This window comes from Melanotaenia boesemani, chromosome 17, assembly GCF_017639745.1.
Source record: "Melanotaenia boesemani isolate fMelBoe1 chromosome 17, fMelBoe1.pri, whole genome shotgun sequence".
Classification (NCBI taxonomy): domain Eukaryota; kingdom Metazoa; phylum Chordata; class Actinopteri; order Atheriniformes; family Melanotaeniidae; genus Melanotaenia; species Melanotaenia boesemani.
Genome location: NC_055698.1, coordinates 24938339 through 24957621, shown reverse-complemented (window position 1 = coordinate 24957621; position 19283 = coordinate 24938339). Strand labels below are relative to the sequence as shown.

The 19283-nt window shown below is 37.8% G+C and overlaps 1 protein-coding gene across 4 annotated transcripts in view; it reads right to left on the bottom strand.

The window, feature by feature from the left end:
- Positions 1–2004: 2004 nt before the first annotated feature.
- The window catches only part of LOC121656750, a 56279-nt gene continuing 39000 nt past the window's right edge, over positions 2005–19283 (bottom strand). For 2 of the 4 annotated variants that reach the window (XM_042011849.1, XM_042011846.1), the window contains 9 exons: positions 12896–12928; positions 12154–12426; positions 11250–11537; positions 10073–10357; positions 9232–9336; positions 4190–4231; positions 3706–3735; positions 3037–3075; positions 2005–2426 (listed from right to left, as the gene is read on the bottom strand). In XM_042011849.1, coding sequence (XP_041867783.1) covers positions 2383–2426; positions 3037–3075; positions 3706–3735; positions 4190–4231; positions 9232–9336; positions 10073–10357; positions 11250–11537; positions 12154–12426; positions 12896–12928 — 1139 coding nt within the window. In that variant the 3' untranslated portion in view covers positions 2005–2382. The remainder of the gene's footprint in view (positions 2427–3036; positions 3076–3705; positions 3736–4189; positions 4232–9231; positions 9337–10072; positions 10358–11249; positions 11538–12153; positions 12427–12895; positions 12929–19283) is intronic. The other 2 variants (XM_042011847.1, XM_042011848.1) reach the window with 2 other exon arrangements.

Below are 19283 nucleotides of genomic sequence, written 5' to 3'. Positions count from 1 at the left end.
AGGGCTAATAAAGTTTTTTTTTATTCTTATTTGCACACATTGTTCAGTAGCTACAAAGGTTAGACTACTTAAACACACAGTTAAGCAGCAACATTGAACCATTATTGAAGTAATTATACTCTTGCTGAACAATGACATCATCCTGAAGAGAACTGGGTATCTCCTCGACATTGATCGCATCCACAATGACAAAGACAAATGCCACAAGATTTTCCATCCTTGCAGTTGTTACATCGACGAACTTGTCTGACTTGGATACGCTGGTTTTATAGTTCACCCTTGACAACTCACAAAGTTCTTGTCGGACCATGAATTCAGACAGTAGTCTATTCGAATGGACCTAATATGAGTGCATGCAGACACGTGCTACTGCCCAGTTCTAATATGACCAGTTCCAGCTGATGTATTCATATTCACCCCTGCTTGTCAAATCCAGTACCATTTATTAGCATGATATTGAAAGTTTGACGCAGTGTGATTTTTTTTTCATTGTCGTTTTTTGGTCAGTTTAGATTCTATTGGTAAAAAAATCTTCATGTTTTGTGGCTGCTTCTTGATGCTGCTGGCCTGTGTTTGAATCCCAGGCTGTCTCTCCCTCTCCCTGTTCAGCTGCTGCTCATTCAGTTGCAAATCTAGAAGACATTCCATTGGGGTGGCATGGAGCACTTTTGACCTGATTCAACATTCAATCAACATGAAAGGCGTCACGTTTAAACACTTCATCTTATCCAATATAAAATTTATTTTCAACCTGATCAAGAGGGGTGGTTTGAACCTTTCCACAATCTGATCAACAGGTTAAAACAAAGGATGTCTACAGTCATTCACATAGTTTCTCTGATGTGGTGGTTGCTCTTCTCCATTATGTTCAACCCCACAAAGATTCCACACGAGTTTTAGGAACCCCGGACAGTTCTTATAGACCTTATAAAGAACTCTGTTCAGTACAGATGCTGCTCTTGCTTGTTTGACCACTTGTGTCACTTCAGCTCACCTTGAGGAGTGATGTCTGACAGTGTGGATGGCTCAGGTGGGCAGGGGACATAGCCTGTTGTTCCAAAGGATTTTGAGTTGGTGCTTTTCTGATCTCTTATGGTGTCCCAGATCCTAATTAGTTTAACATTTTTTTAAACAATTTCTGCTGTACTAGCTTGTAACTACTTCTGTTTGGATACGCAAACCATGTTGTGAATTTCCCCTGCTGATATGTTCAGCTCCAGTATGACAAAATTATGCAAGCATGAAGGAGGGAAGTCACATGGCCTGCAATCTCCTGATAGAAAGTGTGGAAGAAATTTTACTTATGCTATACATATTATAATCACACCTATAATTAGTTCCTTTATTATATTATTATTTCAGTTATTATATTTCAATATTTCTCCTTGACTCTCTCTACTGACAAGGCACGAAAACTTCAAAACAGAGTAATTTTCTTTTTCAAAGATTACAGGAGTGCAAGTCTTACTGTTAAAACACAATCATCATTTTAAAGGAAAAACTCAACCAAAGAGCAACAGAAAAAAACTAATCCCAGAAATAAAAGTATAAAATATATATCCAGAACAAAAGCTTTTCATGTGGCAATTCATAATGAATAATGGCTACAAAAGTAGAATAAAGTAAAATAATCTTTAAAGCTAATTTTTTTACAAAAAATTTAAGCTTCTGGCAAGAAGTGATTTTAAACATTTTTTATTTTTAGTAAGAAGAAAAATTTCAAATTTATTGACTTTTTCTTTTTTGTTGTTTTTTTAAACTGACGCCTTCCAGATAAATGTCTCATATTTTATGGAATGATGCACCATAATTCATCTTAAACTTTCCTCCTCTTTATAGTTGCAAAAACTTTTTTGCTGAACTGGAAACAACCTGACCAGGAACAACTAATGAGCAAAAACCAGTTTTTCAGCTTTGTTTTTGCTTCTAGGCCTTTTAATGTGTAATATCAATGTGGCAAGACCATGTGTAAGCAAAAGAAGGATAAGTCCATTTGCAGGCTAGTAGTACACAACCACTGTTTATTGTAACATTCTGCACACCAAACATTCTATGACAAACAATCAAAATATGGACCTAAATAAAATATACTATACGAGATTTTAAAAAAGGATAAACCTGAGCATTCAGTGCAAATTCTAGTAAATGTTTTGGATAGAACTCACAATATTTGTTTCCGAACAATACTCTCCGCCCATAGATGCTTCACATGAATGGAGCGTGTTGGACATCAGACTTCTATGATGTCACAAATGTAATGAAGGCAATGTAGAAAATTTGTATATAAAAAGAATGGCTCACAAATGAACGGCTCACAGCTCTGACTCAGTTCCATCGTGCATAGAGGGAGCTAGTGCCACATTATACAGTCGTTTTGTTGTTTTATTTCTTCATTTCTATTTCGTCCATTTTGTCAGGGCCATTGCCTGTTGGGATAAACAATGTTATTTCTTATGTTTTGAAAAAAAAAGCCTTTTCATGCATCTTCTTGGCTTTCAGCATGTTACAATAATAATATAAAGCATATTCTATATCCAGATTTTATTATTTAATTCTTCTTGGCTTTCAACTCGTAGTTAACAACTTGTACAATATTTCTAAAGAACAATACTAGAGAGATCAGAGTCTTTGCTGATAGTCTCATCTGACCCTTTGGAGTATTCAGGTTTATATTAAGGTAAGCTTGTGTATATAAACACAAATATACAAGTTTTACAGCTTCTTTATTTACTACAAATACACCAGGAACCAAAGTGTTTCAACAAACGGAATCTGTCTGCAGAGCAAGAACAATACTTAGTAGAATGAAACAATGTGACTTCAGAGGTATGCATCACTGCTAAACATAAAACTGAACCAAATGATGTAGCTTAATGCAGCATTGCTGACATCTTAACAGAGGAAAAGTCAGAGAGGTTGACATGCACTATTAGCACCTGTATTTGTGGAGCTCCCAGACAAAGGAAACATTACAGCTCACGTCAAACTGTTTAATGATTTAGATTTACACACATCTGATAAGTGGGAAACACTTACCACTGCTGGCAGGTTCGGTCCCGTTGCCAGAGCTAGAACCTGCACACACAAGAACACACACAGGAACTGTTAAAAAATCTGCTCCAACTTGTTTATCTGTTAATATCATTTAAATGTGGCCAATACTAACCATTGGTGAGAGGTGTTTTTACCATATCAGGCTTACAACATCCACACAAATTTTAAAACATTTTTGTGCTGATTTTGGGTCCACTGACAACATATGTGCAAGAAAACGTTTTAAAAACTACAGATATCACCATCTTACCATTATTATTATTATTATTATTATTATTATTAGTATTATTGCTACATGATATGCAACCAACGTGGGATCCATGTCAGGATTTTCATTTTCAGACACTTTTTTCAGTCAATTTCAACATATTTAGAGCTGCAGTATCAGAAGATCCTAAACTGGACAAGTATCCTTTGGTTTTATACTCTTGTCCAGGTAAAAGAAGAATTCAGCCTGGTCTGGAAGAAATTACTCTAAACAACTGACTAATTTATAGTATTTTCTTTTTGATAGAACAATTATTCAATAAATCTTTAAACAATATTTAAAGTACTATGTAAATATGGTTTGCATGTGGTAAATGAACAAAGTTAAATGAAAAGCAAAAACCACAAACATTACAAAACACATAGAAAAAAAAAGTACTTAACTGGGACAGAAGGCAAATAAGGGGATTCCAGCTGTTAATAAAAAGTAAATTAGAACTTGCAATAACATGAATAATTTTTCAGATAGCATCCAAAAGGCATATAAACCATAGATGAATATCAATGCTGACACTAAATGTACTTTATTTGTTCAGTTTAGGTTACAATAATCTGTAGACTTGAACAGCAGCGTGGAGCATTAACACACACACACATAATCTATGGACAATTACTTATTTTAGTATCCTGAATATACAAAATTTCCAAGCTTCATAGTGTAGCGTTTTGAATTTTGATTAACATAAAAAAGACTAATTTCTAACACAACGTGCACTGTTACAGACTTTGAATCTGATTTATAAAACAGCTGCATTCATTCCTGGCTCTTAAAAACATCTTAGTTAAAGGCTTTAAATCAATGCTGCACACATGCAAACATTGAACAACAAATTTCATTAGACTGAAATCTAAACAATAGAAAACTCACCGTTTGGATTGATGAGAGGTTGACCCACACCGTTAGCATTACCTAAACAGACACAAAGGAAATATTACAGCTCATGTCAAACTATCTGTTTTATAATTTACCATCCATCCATTATCTTGACCACTTATTCCATTACGGGTCGCGGGTGAGCTGGAGCCTATCCCAGCATTTTAACAGGTGAGAGGCAGGGTACACAACCATTCACACACACACACTCTCTCCTAGGGAGAATTTAGAATAACCAATTAACCTATCATGTCTTTGGACGGTGGGAGGAAGCCGGAGAGAACCCACACATACACGGGGAGAACATGCAAACTCCACACAGAAAGGCCACCACCCTCAAGGTTCGAACCCCCCCGCTGAGATTCGAACCGGCGACCTTCTTGCTGTGAGGCTGCGGTGCTAACCACCACACCACCGCGCAGCCCTTTGAATGGTTTATAATTTACATTTAAACAAATCTGAGAAGTGGGAAACACTAACTATTGCAGACAGGTGTGGTCCCTTCGGCAGTGGTGTTACAGAAACACAGAATTTTTGGTTTGAAACTGTTTATTAAACTGTACCTAAGATTAAAAATCACTTCCCATTGAAAAAAGTAAATAGAAACAATTAGTATTGAATTAAATATTCAAGGCAAAGAAGTTCATATCACGTGACCATGTGACGTCACGCAGATTTCTCCGTGCTTTTCTCCATTACTTCGCTTCAGCAGCATAACTGCGCAGAAGTCTGACGGTTGCATTGAAACACGATTTTACACAAGGATGTCATATTTAGTCATTTTATGCCACAGGTTGGCACTTATGTTGGCATCTATGGATGCTAATGGGTCGAAAAACTATTTTACAGACTTGCCTGGATCACGGCAGCATGTGGCTCTGGCTAACTTAACAAGGTTATCTTCAAAATTAGCAGATTTTTAAGCTTGCAAACGATACTCTTTGATATTTGATATTACTTATACCAGGGGTAGCCAACGTTGGTCCTCGAGGGCACCAATCCGGCAGGTTTTCCAGATTTCCGTGCTCCAACACACCTGACTTAAACTAACAAGTCATTGTGGAGATCCTTATAGGCTGTTGGATCCATTTAATTTGAGTCAGGTGTGCTGGAGCAGGGAAATCTGGAAAACCTGCCGGATTGGTGCCTTCGAGGACCGACGTTGGCTACCCCTGACTTATACTCATCTATTTAGCGAAGTTTAAATCATGCTAAAACATAATTAAGAGAGCTAGAGCACCGTGCTCTGTTAGCTTAAACCTAACTTGCCTTCAACGCTTCCGCCATTACAAGTGCAAAGTAAAGTTCATGTTAATAGTCTTAGATGTCCCACATTACCCATTTCAATTTCTAAAAATGCATTGCAATAAACTTAGTTTTTCTTTCATTTTTTCTTTCTTTCCCAAAGATTTACAGTACGCATTGCAGCTGTCCCACTTCAGCCACGATTCCTGGCGTCCTTGGACAAGCATCACACCAAGCTGACTGGTACTTTAGAAAAAGGGAGGCGTTTTCATAGAGAAGTCCAGGAATACGTTGAAAGTGCTGATCAGGTATGCTTGTGCTCATGTCAATGTGCTTGATTTCACATAAATTCAAAATATAGATGAAAAACAGTCATGTTTACATTAATTTTTTATTGGAAAGGGTGATGTCAGACATTGTATAATGAAGTCTAAATATTTTTGTCTAAATGGATATATTTTTTTTGTCTGAAGTGGGATTTTGTGGAGTTTGTAGAGCTACGTAAATATGGTATGATCTGTCTTGCATGCAGTAGACTCTTGTGTGTGTGTGCTGAGTTTTAAAAGGCAGAGAGAAGAGATGGGTTTTGAGCCGAGCTAACAAGTAGTCAAACCTTAGAACTGATTAGATCACAGCAGTAGTCAATTAGTTAGCATCATTCCTAATGCCAGTTGTTGTATTGTGCTATTTTGTATTAGTAAGTTAAAAGATTTATATTAATTTGGCAGCTGTAGCTCAGGAAGAAGACCCAGATGCCTTCCAACCAGAAGGTTGGTGGATCAATTCCAGGCTTTCACCGACTTCTGTATGAGTGCGTGTGTGTAAATGTGACAGGTAGTGTAAGGTGCTTTGAGTGGTCAAGCTGCCTGGAAAAGCACTATGTAAGTACAGGGGGGCGGCATGGCTTAGTGGGTAGAGTGGTTGTCCTGTAGCCCAAGGGTTGCTAGTCGATTCCCGCCCCGGTTGAGCTCATGTCGAGGTGTCCCTGAGCAAGATACTGAACCCCTAATTGTTCCTGATGGGTCGTGGTTAGTGCCTTGCATGGCAGCTTCCGCCATCAGTGTGTGAATGTGATGTACACGTACAACGCTTTGGATAAAAGCGCTATATGTACAGACCATTTATCATTACAATTCATTTGCTATTTAATTAATATAATGCATTTGTATTTTCTTTCTCCTTTATAGCCTTAATGTGCATCTAAGAAGAGAGTGCCTGTTCAAGGGTCTCATCATCTACCTGGATGACGATGTGGACAAACTAATGATAGAATATCAGCTAAACAATTTTGGATTAATCACTTAAGCTAAACATTGAGACATAGTACCAATCAAAAGTTTGGGTTTGTTTATAATGTACACGAGTATACTCCCCTCCAAAAGAATTGGAACAATGAGGACAGTTTTTTTTATTTAGTTGTAAAATAAAAACATTTTGGTTTGACATCAAAAGATGAATATGAGACAATATGTCCACATGTCAACTTTTATTTCCAGGTATTTCTATTTGGATCCAGAAAACTCAGGAGGTAGAATTTTTAGGTGAGCAGAAATATTGAAAAGGAAAAACTTAAACCAGATTAAACTGAACTGGCCTTTTTAACCAGTTTAGAAAACCAGTGGCTTCTCTTTTCTTCAGGACATTCCAGATTGTTGTGCTGGCTATGGCCAGTGTTGGTGCAATGGCTCTAATTGATTTTCCATCTCATCTCAGCTTCACAATTGCATCTTTTTTACCCACAGACAGCTCTCTTGTTTTCATGATGGTTACGCCACTAACTGTAAATCCATTGTGCATGGCTAAAACCCAACTTGAGAGTAAACATTTAGAGCTATTTATGGTTTGGATAATCAATATATTAAGACCATAGACTGTATATAAAAGATGGACGGAGCCTCCATGACGTCACCCGTAGGCTTTTGAAGAGCTGAACTATAGCTGATTGGACGGTTCCCACCGTCGCAATCTTGGCAGCGTCACGCGTGTCTTCATTCACGGTGGGGGTGAATGACTGACACCTATCAAACTCCGAGCTACCTGTAGCTGAGAGCTAACCGAGCTAACGGCAGCTAACTAGCTAATGGAGGTAAGCAGGCTAAAGCTAAGGTGCACTGTTAGCCGGCTGAAAACCGCAGTTGTGCGGCACTCTCCCTTCTTCCCGTGGAAATTGGCTACCTGTCAATCATAAGGACACACCCCTAATTATGCCTAATTTCAAGAATAAATAACATGCAAATGGATGAGTGACGAAAAAAATATCACCCCCCTCACAGTTGTCATGAAGGTAAACTTGAGTTATTAATCCTAAAATAAATTTTTGTACCAGGCTTTAAACATGTTTATATCTGCTGTGAAGTTAGTCTTTTTACCATGGGAGTCTATGGGGATTGACTCTGCTTTGGAGCCAGCCCCTGGTGGATGAGGGGTGAACTGGAATTTTTTGCACTTCGCTTATGCTTCACATTTCGGAGATTGCTGCCTAATTAAGACACACCTAGGCAACAACAACCACACCTGTCAGTCACATGTTAATCTAAAATTTTGGTGCTCACTTTCAAATAATTCTACCTCCTGAGCTGTCTATCAGATCTAGATGTAAATACCTGGAAATAAAAGTTGCAAAGTTGACATTTAAAAAAAAAAAAAAAAAAAAGACATCACTGTTCCCAATACTTTAGGAGGTGGAGATAATATTGAAACTTGATTACTACTGTTTATCTCTGTCTCAGCTCTATAACACAATGTGAAGTATTTGGCACATAGTCAAAGTGCGGACATGGAACGGCCACATATTTCATTGCACAAAGTGTCTGACCAAGTTGTAAAAATTGAATCTTAGTGTTATATTGTAGTAGGTATGTAGTACCTCCTTACGTATGAATATTTTTTGTAATATTTATTGTTTTGGTTTTTACAGCTTTTGGAACAATTAAAAGATGAGGAAATTTTATGCAACACAAGATCAAATGTTTATTTTAAGAAATATACTCTACCAGAAAATATATGTATGTTCAGATGCACTAGGTGTCTACCAACTTTTGACTGGGAGTATATTTTTATGAATTTATAAAAACAGCTGCATTCATTCCTGACTACTAAAAGTCTTAGTTAAAGGCTTTAAATCAGTGCTGCACAAATGTAAACCTTTGAACAACAAACTTCATTAAATTTCAAGAAGTAAATTTTTATTTTGGCCTTCACTGGCTCCACTTAAGCTAACAACTCCTGTAAATACAGATTGTGTCAGTGATCCCAGCATCTTCATGTTAGGAAACTAAGGTTTAATTTTTTTATACTCAGGAGGCAAAATTTCACTCCAATTATTTCCTAAGTCATATTGTTTCCTGATCCTCTACGGCCAAATTATTAAAAGGAAATCAGAAAATTATACTTTGCCTGAATGGAATATACAATCTTTACTCTTCAATTAAACATTATTCTTTTGTCAGTACTTATTCCAGTAGTTTAAAAAATATGACATGTACAGTAATGTCATGTAAAATTTGTATGAGGAACAGTTTTGATCTAAGAGTGCAACCTGAGTTAACTTTTAGTTTGATGAATAAATATTAAAAAACTGCTCGGTCATGTCATGAATTAGTTTTATAATTTAATCTGAACTTTGAGCACCTCATGAAATCCATGATAAAATAACACAGACTTTTTCAGCATAATCTTTAATAAAACCGAAGGACTCAGGAGCTTTTTTGTCATCGTGTTGTAAGTATATTACTTTAAATTTTGTATTACAGTAAGTTTTATTTTGGATTTTTACAGAACGCTACACTTACCTCGTTTCCTTAAGTAAAGCACCACTCCCACAACAGCAATCACAAGCAGCACAACTACACCTACTATAGCACCAATAATGGCTCCATTGTCATCATCTTTAGGATCTAAAACACAGAAAACATTCACATTAGTTTTATGTTCAGTTTACTCTCAGAACATCTGTGTGCCATCCAGAACATTACTGAAGTCACTATATTCATTTAATACAGTAAAACCTATGACCTTTTTTCCTCTTCATCAGTAGCGGCTGGTTGTTTTTGGTAGTAAAATTATTGCTTGTAGCATCCAGCTGGTTAAAGTTTCTTTATAATAATTTAATTTAAATTCTAAACAAATTTCTCATGTCATTCACTGCAAGGCCCAAAACCAAATTTGTATCAAGTAAAAGTTAAAAATGTCTGTTTTCTGTTTCTTTGTTTCACTTTCTAAATTAAATCAAATTTCTCTCACTTTACAGCTGATAATGTTTTAAAGTTCAACCCAAACCAGCTCAAAATACAGTTAATGATCACATTAATGCATCTTGGGGTGAATTTGTACATTTTGAAGGAATGAATCCTAAAAACTTTTTCTAAATTTTTATTAATTATTCTGGGACAAGTCTTTAAAAGCAATTTAATAATGTAACTTTTTTTTTTTTTTTTTTTTTTTTTTACAAATAATGGCATAAATAACACGTTAAAAGAACAAATACATAAACTGGATCCAAAGAAGAGCCTCCACAACAAGTTAAAGTAATTTTCCTCATAATTTTAACTCATAATCAAACTAGTAAAGCAAATATCTGGTTTAATTTAAGAGAAAGTTTGTTCAAATGGCAAAAAAATAAAAATGTCATACCCCACTTCCTCTCCACACGCACTCCAGAGGCTTTATGAATGACTTCACAGGTGTAATCAGACATGTCAGACTTCAGAACCTCCACACTGTCTTTTCTCTGAAAGGTGTCGTCTTCATTTGGACGAACTCCAGTGGTCTGCAAATCGTCCTCATTAGTGAGGATACGACCATTCCTTCTGATCTGCAGGACGATGTCTTTAGGATAGAAACCTGTGGCCAGACACTTCAAAACTATATGTGCTTCCTCTTTGGCTTCCTTTGTAAACAGGAAAACATCAGGTGGAACTGTGAAGAGAAAATTTAAAATGCTTCAGGATTTAAAAGTTTCATTAGACATTACTGAGTAAACAAGTAGAGTTTTGTTTATTACTTCAATTGGCTTCTGTTTTTCAGAGCTGTAAGTTTAATAAAGGAAAGTTATGGTTCATGAAATATACTGTTAGATTGCAGGTCTAAATATTCTCTAAAGTTAAATCTGCTACATGTGATATAAAACACATTTAGTGTATCATTAATCAGGTCCTATAGTGTGAAGAAATTCCTACAGATTTCAGGCTGTAAGGCCTCCTGTGTTCATACAGTTTTTAAATGCTGTATACATTTCCAAACCTGATCCTCTTTATAACGAATGATCCCAAATATGATTGTACAGGCATTAACATTCAACAACATATGGGGCGGCGTGGCTCAGTGGGTAACGTGGTCTTCCTGTAACCCAAGGGTTGCCGGTCCGATCCCGGCCCGGAGAGCTCATGTCGAGTTGTCCCTAAGGAAGACACCGAACCCCTACTTGCTCCTGATGGGTCGTGGTTGAGCCGTAAATGTGTGTATAAATGGGTGAATATGACGTATATGTAAAGCGCTTTGGATAAAAGCGCAATATAAGTACAGACCATTTACCATTAACATTCATATAACATTTGTTTCAATTCTTACTTTGGATAAAAAATTGATTTGAAGACAATTTTATTTAATTGTTTGTTGTAAAATTGGGCTACTTGTGGATCTGGTGATGTCAGGATAAGTGTTAAAGATCAGGTTTTTATCCAGTATTGTAAGTAATAAATTTAGTTGATTTGAGTGATCAAAAAGGTGCCTGGTCTTCCATTTACCACTAACTCTACATTGAGAATGTGTTAATACTCATAAGGGAGAACACATTTTATATCATACATACGTGCTTCGTAATGCTTTTTTCCATATTCCATGAACTTTCCCAGCCATTCTATACACTCAAACTCCAGGTTGCCTTTGGTATTTTCTTTAAGGACTGTAACTGTATTCCACTTCCTCTTAGTTTCTATTGCTGCATCTCCGTGAGCGACCCAAACTCGATTTGTATCATCAATTGGAATGAAGTCACTTCCATCATAATAGTACTTGTCCATGTCACGGAGAAACCTCACTGAGCCGTTAGACTGAACTTCACCTTCACAGCCATGAAACCACTGAAGAACATGGATATCTGAAGGGAAAACCAAAATGTGATCATCAAACAACATTTACTTTTTTTTAACGCGTTTTGTCCCTTATCATGACAGCAGATTTGTGGTCTGGCCGCTGTGTTGTGCCAAACATCAGCAACACAAAGAATCAACATAACTGTAGTTATTGGTGATTAAGCCCACAAGACAACACAGTGACTTTATCAGCACGCAGGTTAGTAAACGTGGGTGCAAAATATCAGGCGTGAATAGTGAACAATAATCATACAAATACACCCAGGCCCCTGCAAAAGTCAAAGGAAGACCAGGGGTCAACTCCCTCTACCACTCCCTTACTGCCAAATACCCTCCCACCCTCTCCAGTTACCTAACCAAAAAACAAGATCATAAAAACAAGTTGTGGTTAATTAAAATATTATTAAAATCTGTAATGAAATGACCAAAAATTAACTATTTAAGGAAATTACAAGTAAAATCGAGCATAAAAAGTCAAATATAAACTCTTTCAAAGAGGGAAGTTTTAATACTAGTCTTAATGACGACATGTACATTTTTTATGAGGTAAAGAAAAAAAGAATTGTAAAAATCATTCATACCAGTCATTATTAATGATTATTAGTTATTCATATTCCTTACCCGAGTCATTCTGATTCCTTCTCTTCATCTGCAACTTGATTATATCCTTGAGCTCCTGCTGCTTTTGTTGTCTGTAATGTGTGCCTTTTTCCCAAAATTTAGCATCAAGTCGCTCTTTCATCCATTCTTGTCTGGGAATTTTCTTCTTTATCTCACTGTCATAGTAATCAATCACCCTGCCGTCCAGCAGGCCCATGGCAGTGACCTCAAGGATGCCTCGAAGTTTCACAGGTTTGGAGAAGGCTGTGTAGATGTGAATCAGGGAGCATGTTTCTAAAAAAAATAAAATAAAATACAAAAGCGGTTTTCTTGACAACTGGTTGGTTTCACAAATACTGATATTTTATGTATATTTATACATAGAAAATGGTTACTGTCTCTGGATATCTGTTATATTTATATATTTTAAAATGTTCTAAATCAGTGTTCACCTGTAGTGTACACCCTGAACAGGTCGCCAGACTATTGCAGGACCAACACAGACAGACAAACAACCACTCATACTCACTCCTAGAGAGAATTTAGAGTGACCAATAACACTAACATGTCTTTGGAGGAGCAAGGAAACCAGAGAATCATGCATATTCGAGAACAACCTAACCATCCATCATCAGCGTTATTACATTCTAACTGAAGTGGCTAAAAGTAAAAAGATCAAAATTACATTAGAGTGATAGCACAGAAATCACAGAAAAAACCACCAACACTACAAAACACATAAAAAATGTACTCAAGTACTCACTCGAGACAGAAGAAGGAGGTGAAGGAGTTCCAGCTGTTAATAAAGAGTAAATTAGAACCTACAATTACATGAATATTTTTCAGATAGCATCAGAAAAGTTTATTACAAAACCATAGTCAGCACATTAATGCTGACACTGAATGTACTTTTTAAAGACAATACAAGACAGTAAACGTGCCACAATGAAATAATTAAATCGGTGCGGCGTCTGCAGTGATGAGCCAAAAAGCAAAGCTTTCAATTTAACGGTCCATCTATGTTCCTACCCTCACCTACGGTCACAAGCTGTGGGTAGTGACCGAAAGAAAAAGTTCGCAAATACAAGCAGCTGAAATGAGTTTTCTCCGCAGGGCGGCCGGGCTCTCTCTTAGAGATATGGTGAAAAGCTTGGTGATCCGGGAGGGGCTCAGAGTAGAGCCGCTGCTCCTCCACATCAAGAGGAGCCAGATGAGGTGGCTTGCGTATCTGGTTAGGACGCCTCCCTGGTGAGGTGTTTCAGGCACGTCCCACCGGAAGGAGGCCCTGGGGAAGACCCTGGACACGCTGGACAGACTACATCTCACGGCTGGCCTGGGAACGCCTCGGGATCCCCCTGGATGAGCTGGTGAATGTGGCCGGGGAGAGGGAAGTCTGGGTTTCTTTATTTAGGTAGCTGACCCCGCAACCCGACTCTGGATAAGTGGCAGAACATGGATGGATGGATGGATGGATGGAGTTAAGTAAAATGATAATTAAATACATTAATGTGTTATCAAATTTTTCACTAATTCATTAAAATACCAATTAATGTATGTAAAAATATATATAATTATTTCCCTGTTTAATTATTTCATGGTCCTGTGTTGCAGTGCGTCATGAATTTATTTAATCTGTCAACTTAGTCGTCTAAGTCAGTGGGCGGGGCTAATGCTAGTCCAGTATGATCCATTGCTTTGGTCCTAAATTGAGAGGCTGGAAAGAAATGCAAAATTTTTGTGAACTTTTTAGGAAGATGGTGAGAGACATTTTAGGGCAGGGGTGCCAAAGTCCGGTCCTCGAGATCTACCATCCTGCAACTTTTAGATGCCACCCTTCTCCAACACACCTGAATCGAATGACTGGCTCGTTACCAGGCCACTGCAGCGCTAAATAACATGCAGATGACATTTGATTCCGGTCTGTTGGAGAAGGGTGGCATCTAAAAGTTGCAGGATGGTAGATCTCGAGGACCGGACTTTGGCACCCCTGCTCTAAAATGTCTCTCACCATCTTCCTAAAAAGTTCACAAAAATTTTCCATTTGGATTTATTGAAGTTGTTGGACTTATTTTGGCACTTTTCAACCAAAATATTAACCATAGAGCGACTGCAAGTTTAGAAGAAGTACTCCAATTATCTGGTACCAGGGCACAACAAACAGAACACACACAGGGACCGGGGCATCTGGAGTTTGACATACTGACTGCAATTCTGGAGCACCAAGTAGGAATTCTGTTTATAGCTTCCCCAATCAAATCTGCTGCTTCTCTCAGCAGCTCCTGCACCTCGCACGCTGCCTGATATTTTGTGGTTGCTAAAACAATTTTGCTCTCTGGGTTTGTTTAAAAGAGTATCTAAACCAACGTTGAGGACAAGTACCACACAGTGTATTGGAATGTGTTCACTAGCTCTGCATTGATCCATTATCTGGCGTGCCTTAGCTTTAGCCTGCCTACCTAAGGCTGCTCGGGGTTAGCTTGGTTAGCTCTTAGGTACAGGCAGCTCGGAGTTTGATGGTTGTCAATCATCCACCCTCACAGTCCCCCTCCCAGCTCGCCCTCTTTGCCCACTTTTGGATTTTCCGGAACTAACGACACGCGTGACGCTACCAAGATGGCGGCGGTGAGAACGCCAACCAACGAGCTTCACTTTTTTTTTTTTTCTTTTTGCCAACGAGCTTCACTTTTGCTCTTCAGAAACCTCAGGGTGACGTCACGGAGGCTCCGTCAATCTTTTATATACAGTCTATGGTATACACAGAAAATGGTTACTGTTGCTTTATATATGTGTTTGTTCTAATCAAAGTGCTCACTAGACTATTGCAGGACCAACACAGACAGACAATTAACCACTTATACTCACGCCTAGGGAGAATTTAGAGTGACCAATAAACCTAACGTATGTCTTTGGAGGTGCAAGGAGGCCATAGAACCCATGCATACTCGGGAACAACCACTAACCATCTATCAGAAGCTTTATTCCATTCTATTTCGAATAAAGTATTTTAATTTAAGTAAAAATTACGTTAGAGTGATAGCACAGAAATCTTTAAGTGAAATTTAAATTTTAACGACGTTGCAATAGCAGAGCAAAACGTTTTTAGTTTCGATTTCAACCCGACCCATAATGTCAATAAACGGAGACTTACCGCTGTTTACCATCAGCCCTCTCCCTAAAAGGACAGAAAGTATGGGCAAGAACATTGCGATCCTACATCACACACAACTCTTCGTTTTAAACCAAGTTTTAACCGGCATTTCCACAGTTGCTTGTGAAGACCTGCTTCACCTGGCGGCTGTTCTCTTGGCTTCCTGCGTCGTACCTCCTGCTCGCTCCTTCTCTATGCGGGTAGACATTTGTGCCGACTTCAGACTGCGAATGGACTGCATCGAAAAATGTGACCACTGTAAACTACCACATGACCATATAAATGTTGACAAGGCAAAACATTAAAGTTATGTTTATTTGAGAGTGAAAATTTTCCAGATTACTGATTTTGCCAGGCAAATAACATTCTATCAAGAAAGACGCTTCTAATAAGTCCATCTAATTAGCAGCAACAATGCTGCACTCAATACTCTGAACAGTCTGTTTATAAGATCCACACCGGAGCGACAAGGACAAGGAAAAACTCAGATTATACTATATTATTGTGTGTGTGTGTGTGTGTGTGTGTGTGACTTTGTTGTGAGTGCGTGTTCTTGTTTGATATTGTAATAATTGTCTCTGATATTAGATGTTTCCGCTGCCACCACCTTTGTTTATCCGGTCTGGTCTGGTTTCAGAGGCCAAAGAGTACCCACTACAAGCCGTTTAAAGTAACCGAATACAAAAGTTTATTTAGAATTAATAAGTCAATTTCTAATGTAAGCCGTCCGGGCCAGCGGATCAGCAGGGACACTTCAGCGGGCTGGGCAGCTGCTTCGCCATCCCATACACCAAGTCTGCACACAAAAGACAGCAGGTCACACATCCTCAAAGAGGCACAGCACACAAGGCTTTCTGCCAGCAGTAAACTGCAAATCAGGGGATTCACTCCCACCCCAAGAAGAGCCACTACTACTTCTCCAGCTCCAGTTTCCAATCAGCACACTTCTCTGGTCCATTCGCTTCCAGCCACCTCCTTCTTCCCTCACTTCGATTTATCCCCTCTCATCACCACTGGTTGCATTCAATCACCACCCACACTACAATATCACCTGTGTGCTTCTGATTACTACGCTTGTACTATTGCAACAAAGCAATTTTCCACTGAGGGACTAAAGTTTTTTTGTTATTATTATTATTCTTATTTGCCCACATTGATTAGTAACTAAAAAGGTTAGACTACTTATACCCACAGTTAAGCAGCAACATTGAACCATTACTGAAGTAATTAGTTGCATAATTACATCATCCTGAAGAAAAATGGGTATCTCCATAGCATCAATCGCATCCACAATGACAAAGATAAATGCCACAAGATTTTCCATCTTTGCAGTTGTCACGTCGATGGTGGGACCTTTCCACAATCTGATCAACAGGGAAAAAAAGGATGTCTAGAGTTTTAAGAACCCCAGACAGTGTAGACCTTCTAAAGAACTCTTTTCAGTACAAAACTTGTCCATGCTACCCTGTTGCTGGCCTCTAAAGACTTCATCCTGGATTTCCTGGTGACATTTCTGGATCTTTTCCTATAGGCGGCGCCTTTGTTGCATTATGTGTTTCCTACTGTGTAGATGTCCGGATGTTCCTGTAAGGTGGGCTGCAGAAGCTTTCCTTTCCCCTGCTGGCCACAATAGTGCATGAGCACTGTGGTGCACAACCTGACTGTGATGGCTTCTTTTTTTCTTGTTTATTATTTTTTAACAATTTCTGCTGTCCTAGGTTGGGACTGCTTCTGTCTACCACATTCAATCCTCCTGATGGATACGCAAACCATGGTAAGTTGTGAATTTCCCCTGCTGATATGTTCAGTTCCAGTTAAACAAAATTATACAAAAATAAAGGAGGGAAGTCACATGGCCTGCAATCTTCTGACGGGAAGTGATCCACAAACACATCAAATCTGTTTTACATGTAAAAACAACAACAATAAAAAAACTAGTGCATAAATTTACTTTGCATGCATTTCTTTGGTAAAAATATTGACATTTTATCACCATGTATCACTGTTACAGAGAAAGTAATATGAATATAGTACAGGGCTACTCAGTTCGGTCCTACGAGGGCCGCAATCCAGCAGGTTTTCCATGTATCCCTGCACCAACACACCTGAGTCAAATTAGGTGACTCTAACAGCCAATCAGGTTGATATGGGAATATCTAATTTGTGTCCTAAAATGACCATCTGTATACTATTGGTGTTATATAACTGCTTGTTTTGTCCCAAGTGACCACCTGTATACTGTTTTTGTTATATTATTCTGCTTGTTTTGGTGCCTGTGTAACTGCCTATCTTTGGAAGGGTGAGAAAAGGGTGTCTTGTAAAGATGTTTACAAGACAGGATCTCAGGACTCATCCTCGCCTGTGGGAAAGGACCGGCCATCCTCTCTCTCATGCGATGTTGTGTTTTTCTAAATAAGTATAAAGACGGGGAAATCCCACATCTCGGTAGAGTCTGCTGCGGGTTACGTATACGAACGCCCAGCCGGGGTTTTCTAAGCCACTCTACTGGGATTGTTGGCTCTCCAGTCCGTGTCAAAGGTAGGGCAAGCTATGCTATGCTTATAAGGCTGAACCCATTGAGATGTAATGATGAGTGTCATGAGCTGCGGGGAATAAACCTGACACACTTATTCTAGCACTCTGACTTTGTGTGTTTCATCCGCTGACCACCACGAACCTCTAAAATCACACATTACACAGGTTCTACACAATGACTCATTAATTTGACTCAGGTGTGTTGGTACAGGAATACATGGAAAACCTGCTGGATTGCGGCCCTCGTAGGACCGAATTGAGTAGCCCTGATATAGTATGTTTGACAATACTTTTTACACTATTTATATATTTTATGCATGGAGTTTTTTTTTTAAATCATTACATACATTTATGCAATCTTGAGCTTGATGCAAATATAGTTTATTTTTCTGAGGGTGTGCAGAAAAACAAAATACAGAAAAAGAAGGGACGTCACAAAAGAAGACATGTAAAGCAAAAGAAACATGATCCACATGTACAGGTGAATGTACAATCCAAAAACCAAAAAATGTTTGCAAAATTCTACAAGAACATAAAACAATAGGTACATATACACAAAGAGAAAGTGAAATATTTTTGGAACATGCTACATTTGCTGAATGCTTAGTTTTCTGTGGGTTACAAAATAATAATAACTGTGGATCTAAAACAGGATCCTCTTGCAGTACAGAAATCCCCTATACTCAGATTAGTTGCAGCACTGGACTTTGTGCTTCCTGCTCAGTAACACACACTAACACACTAAGATGCTGCAGCGCTGTTATGTATCTCCTCACAGGAAAAAACAAAATAAAACTGTATTTCTTCAAACTTACTTAAACATGAGGACACTGGACCATGATTTTATGTAGAAAATGAGAGAAGCAATTAAAAGTTCACCATAGTTTTAATTAAAACATTTTTTTTTTATTGAAAAAATAAAATCACTCAGTTCTTTAAAAAGTAGAATTACTTTACAATTTTAAGTCAAAGAAGAGAACAAGTATGTGCTGTTATAAGGTGCTACAATACAAACATCCATATCAGATGTAAGTGACACAGAATTTACAACATTTTAGAAAGAAGCTGCAAATATTCAACATTTCTCCTGACAAGACATGAAGACTTCGACAATCATCACTTTTAAGTAAAAACTCATCAACCAAAGAGCAACAGAAAAACCTAAAACCCAAAAATAAAAGTATATATATATATATACATATATATATATATATATATATATATATATATATATATATATATATATGTAGATCAGAAGCTTTCTATGTGTTAATTACACAATTCATAATGAATAATGGTTGTAAAAGCACAGTGAAGTAAATTAATCTTAATCTTTAAAAAGAAGAAAATCTCAGTTTATTGACTTTTTCTTAAAAAAAAAACAATAAAAAAAACAAAAAAAAAACAAAAACATTTTAACTGATGTCTTCCATTTTCTGAATTCATGTACCACAATTAATCTTAAACT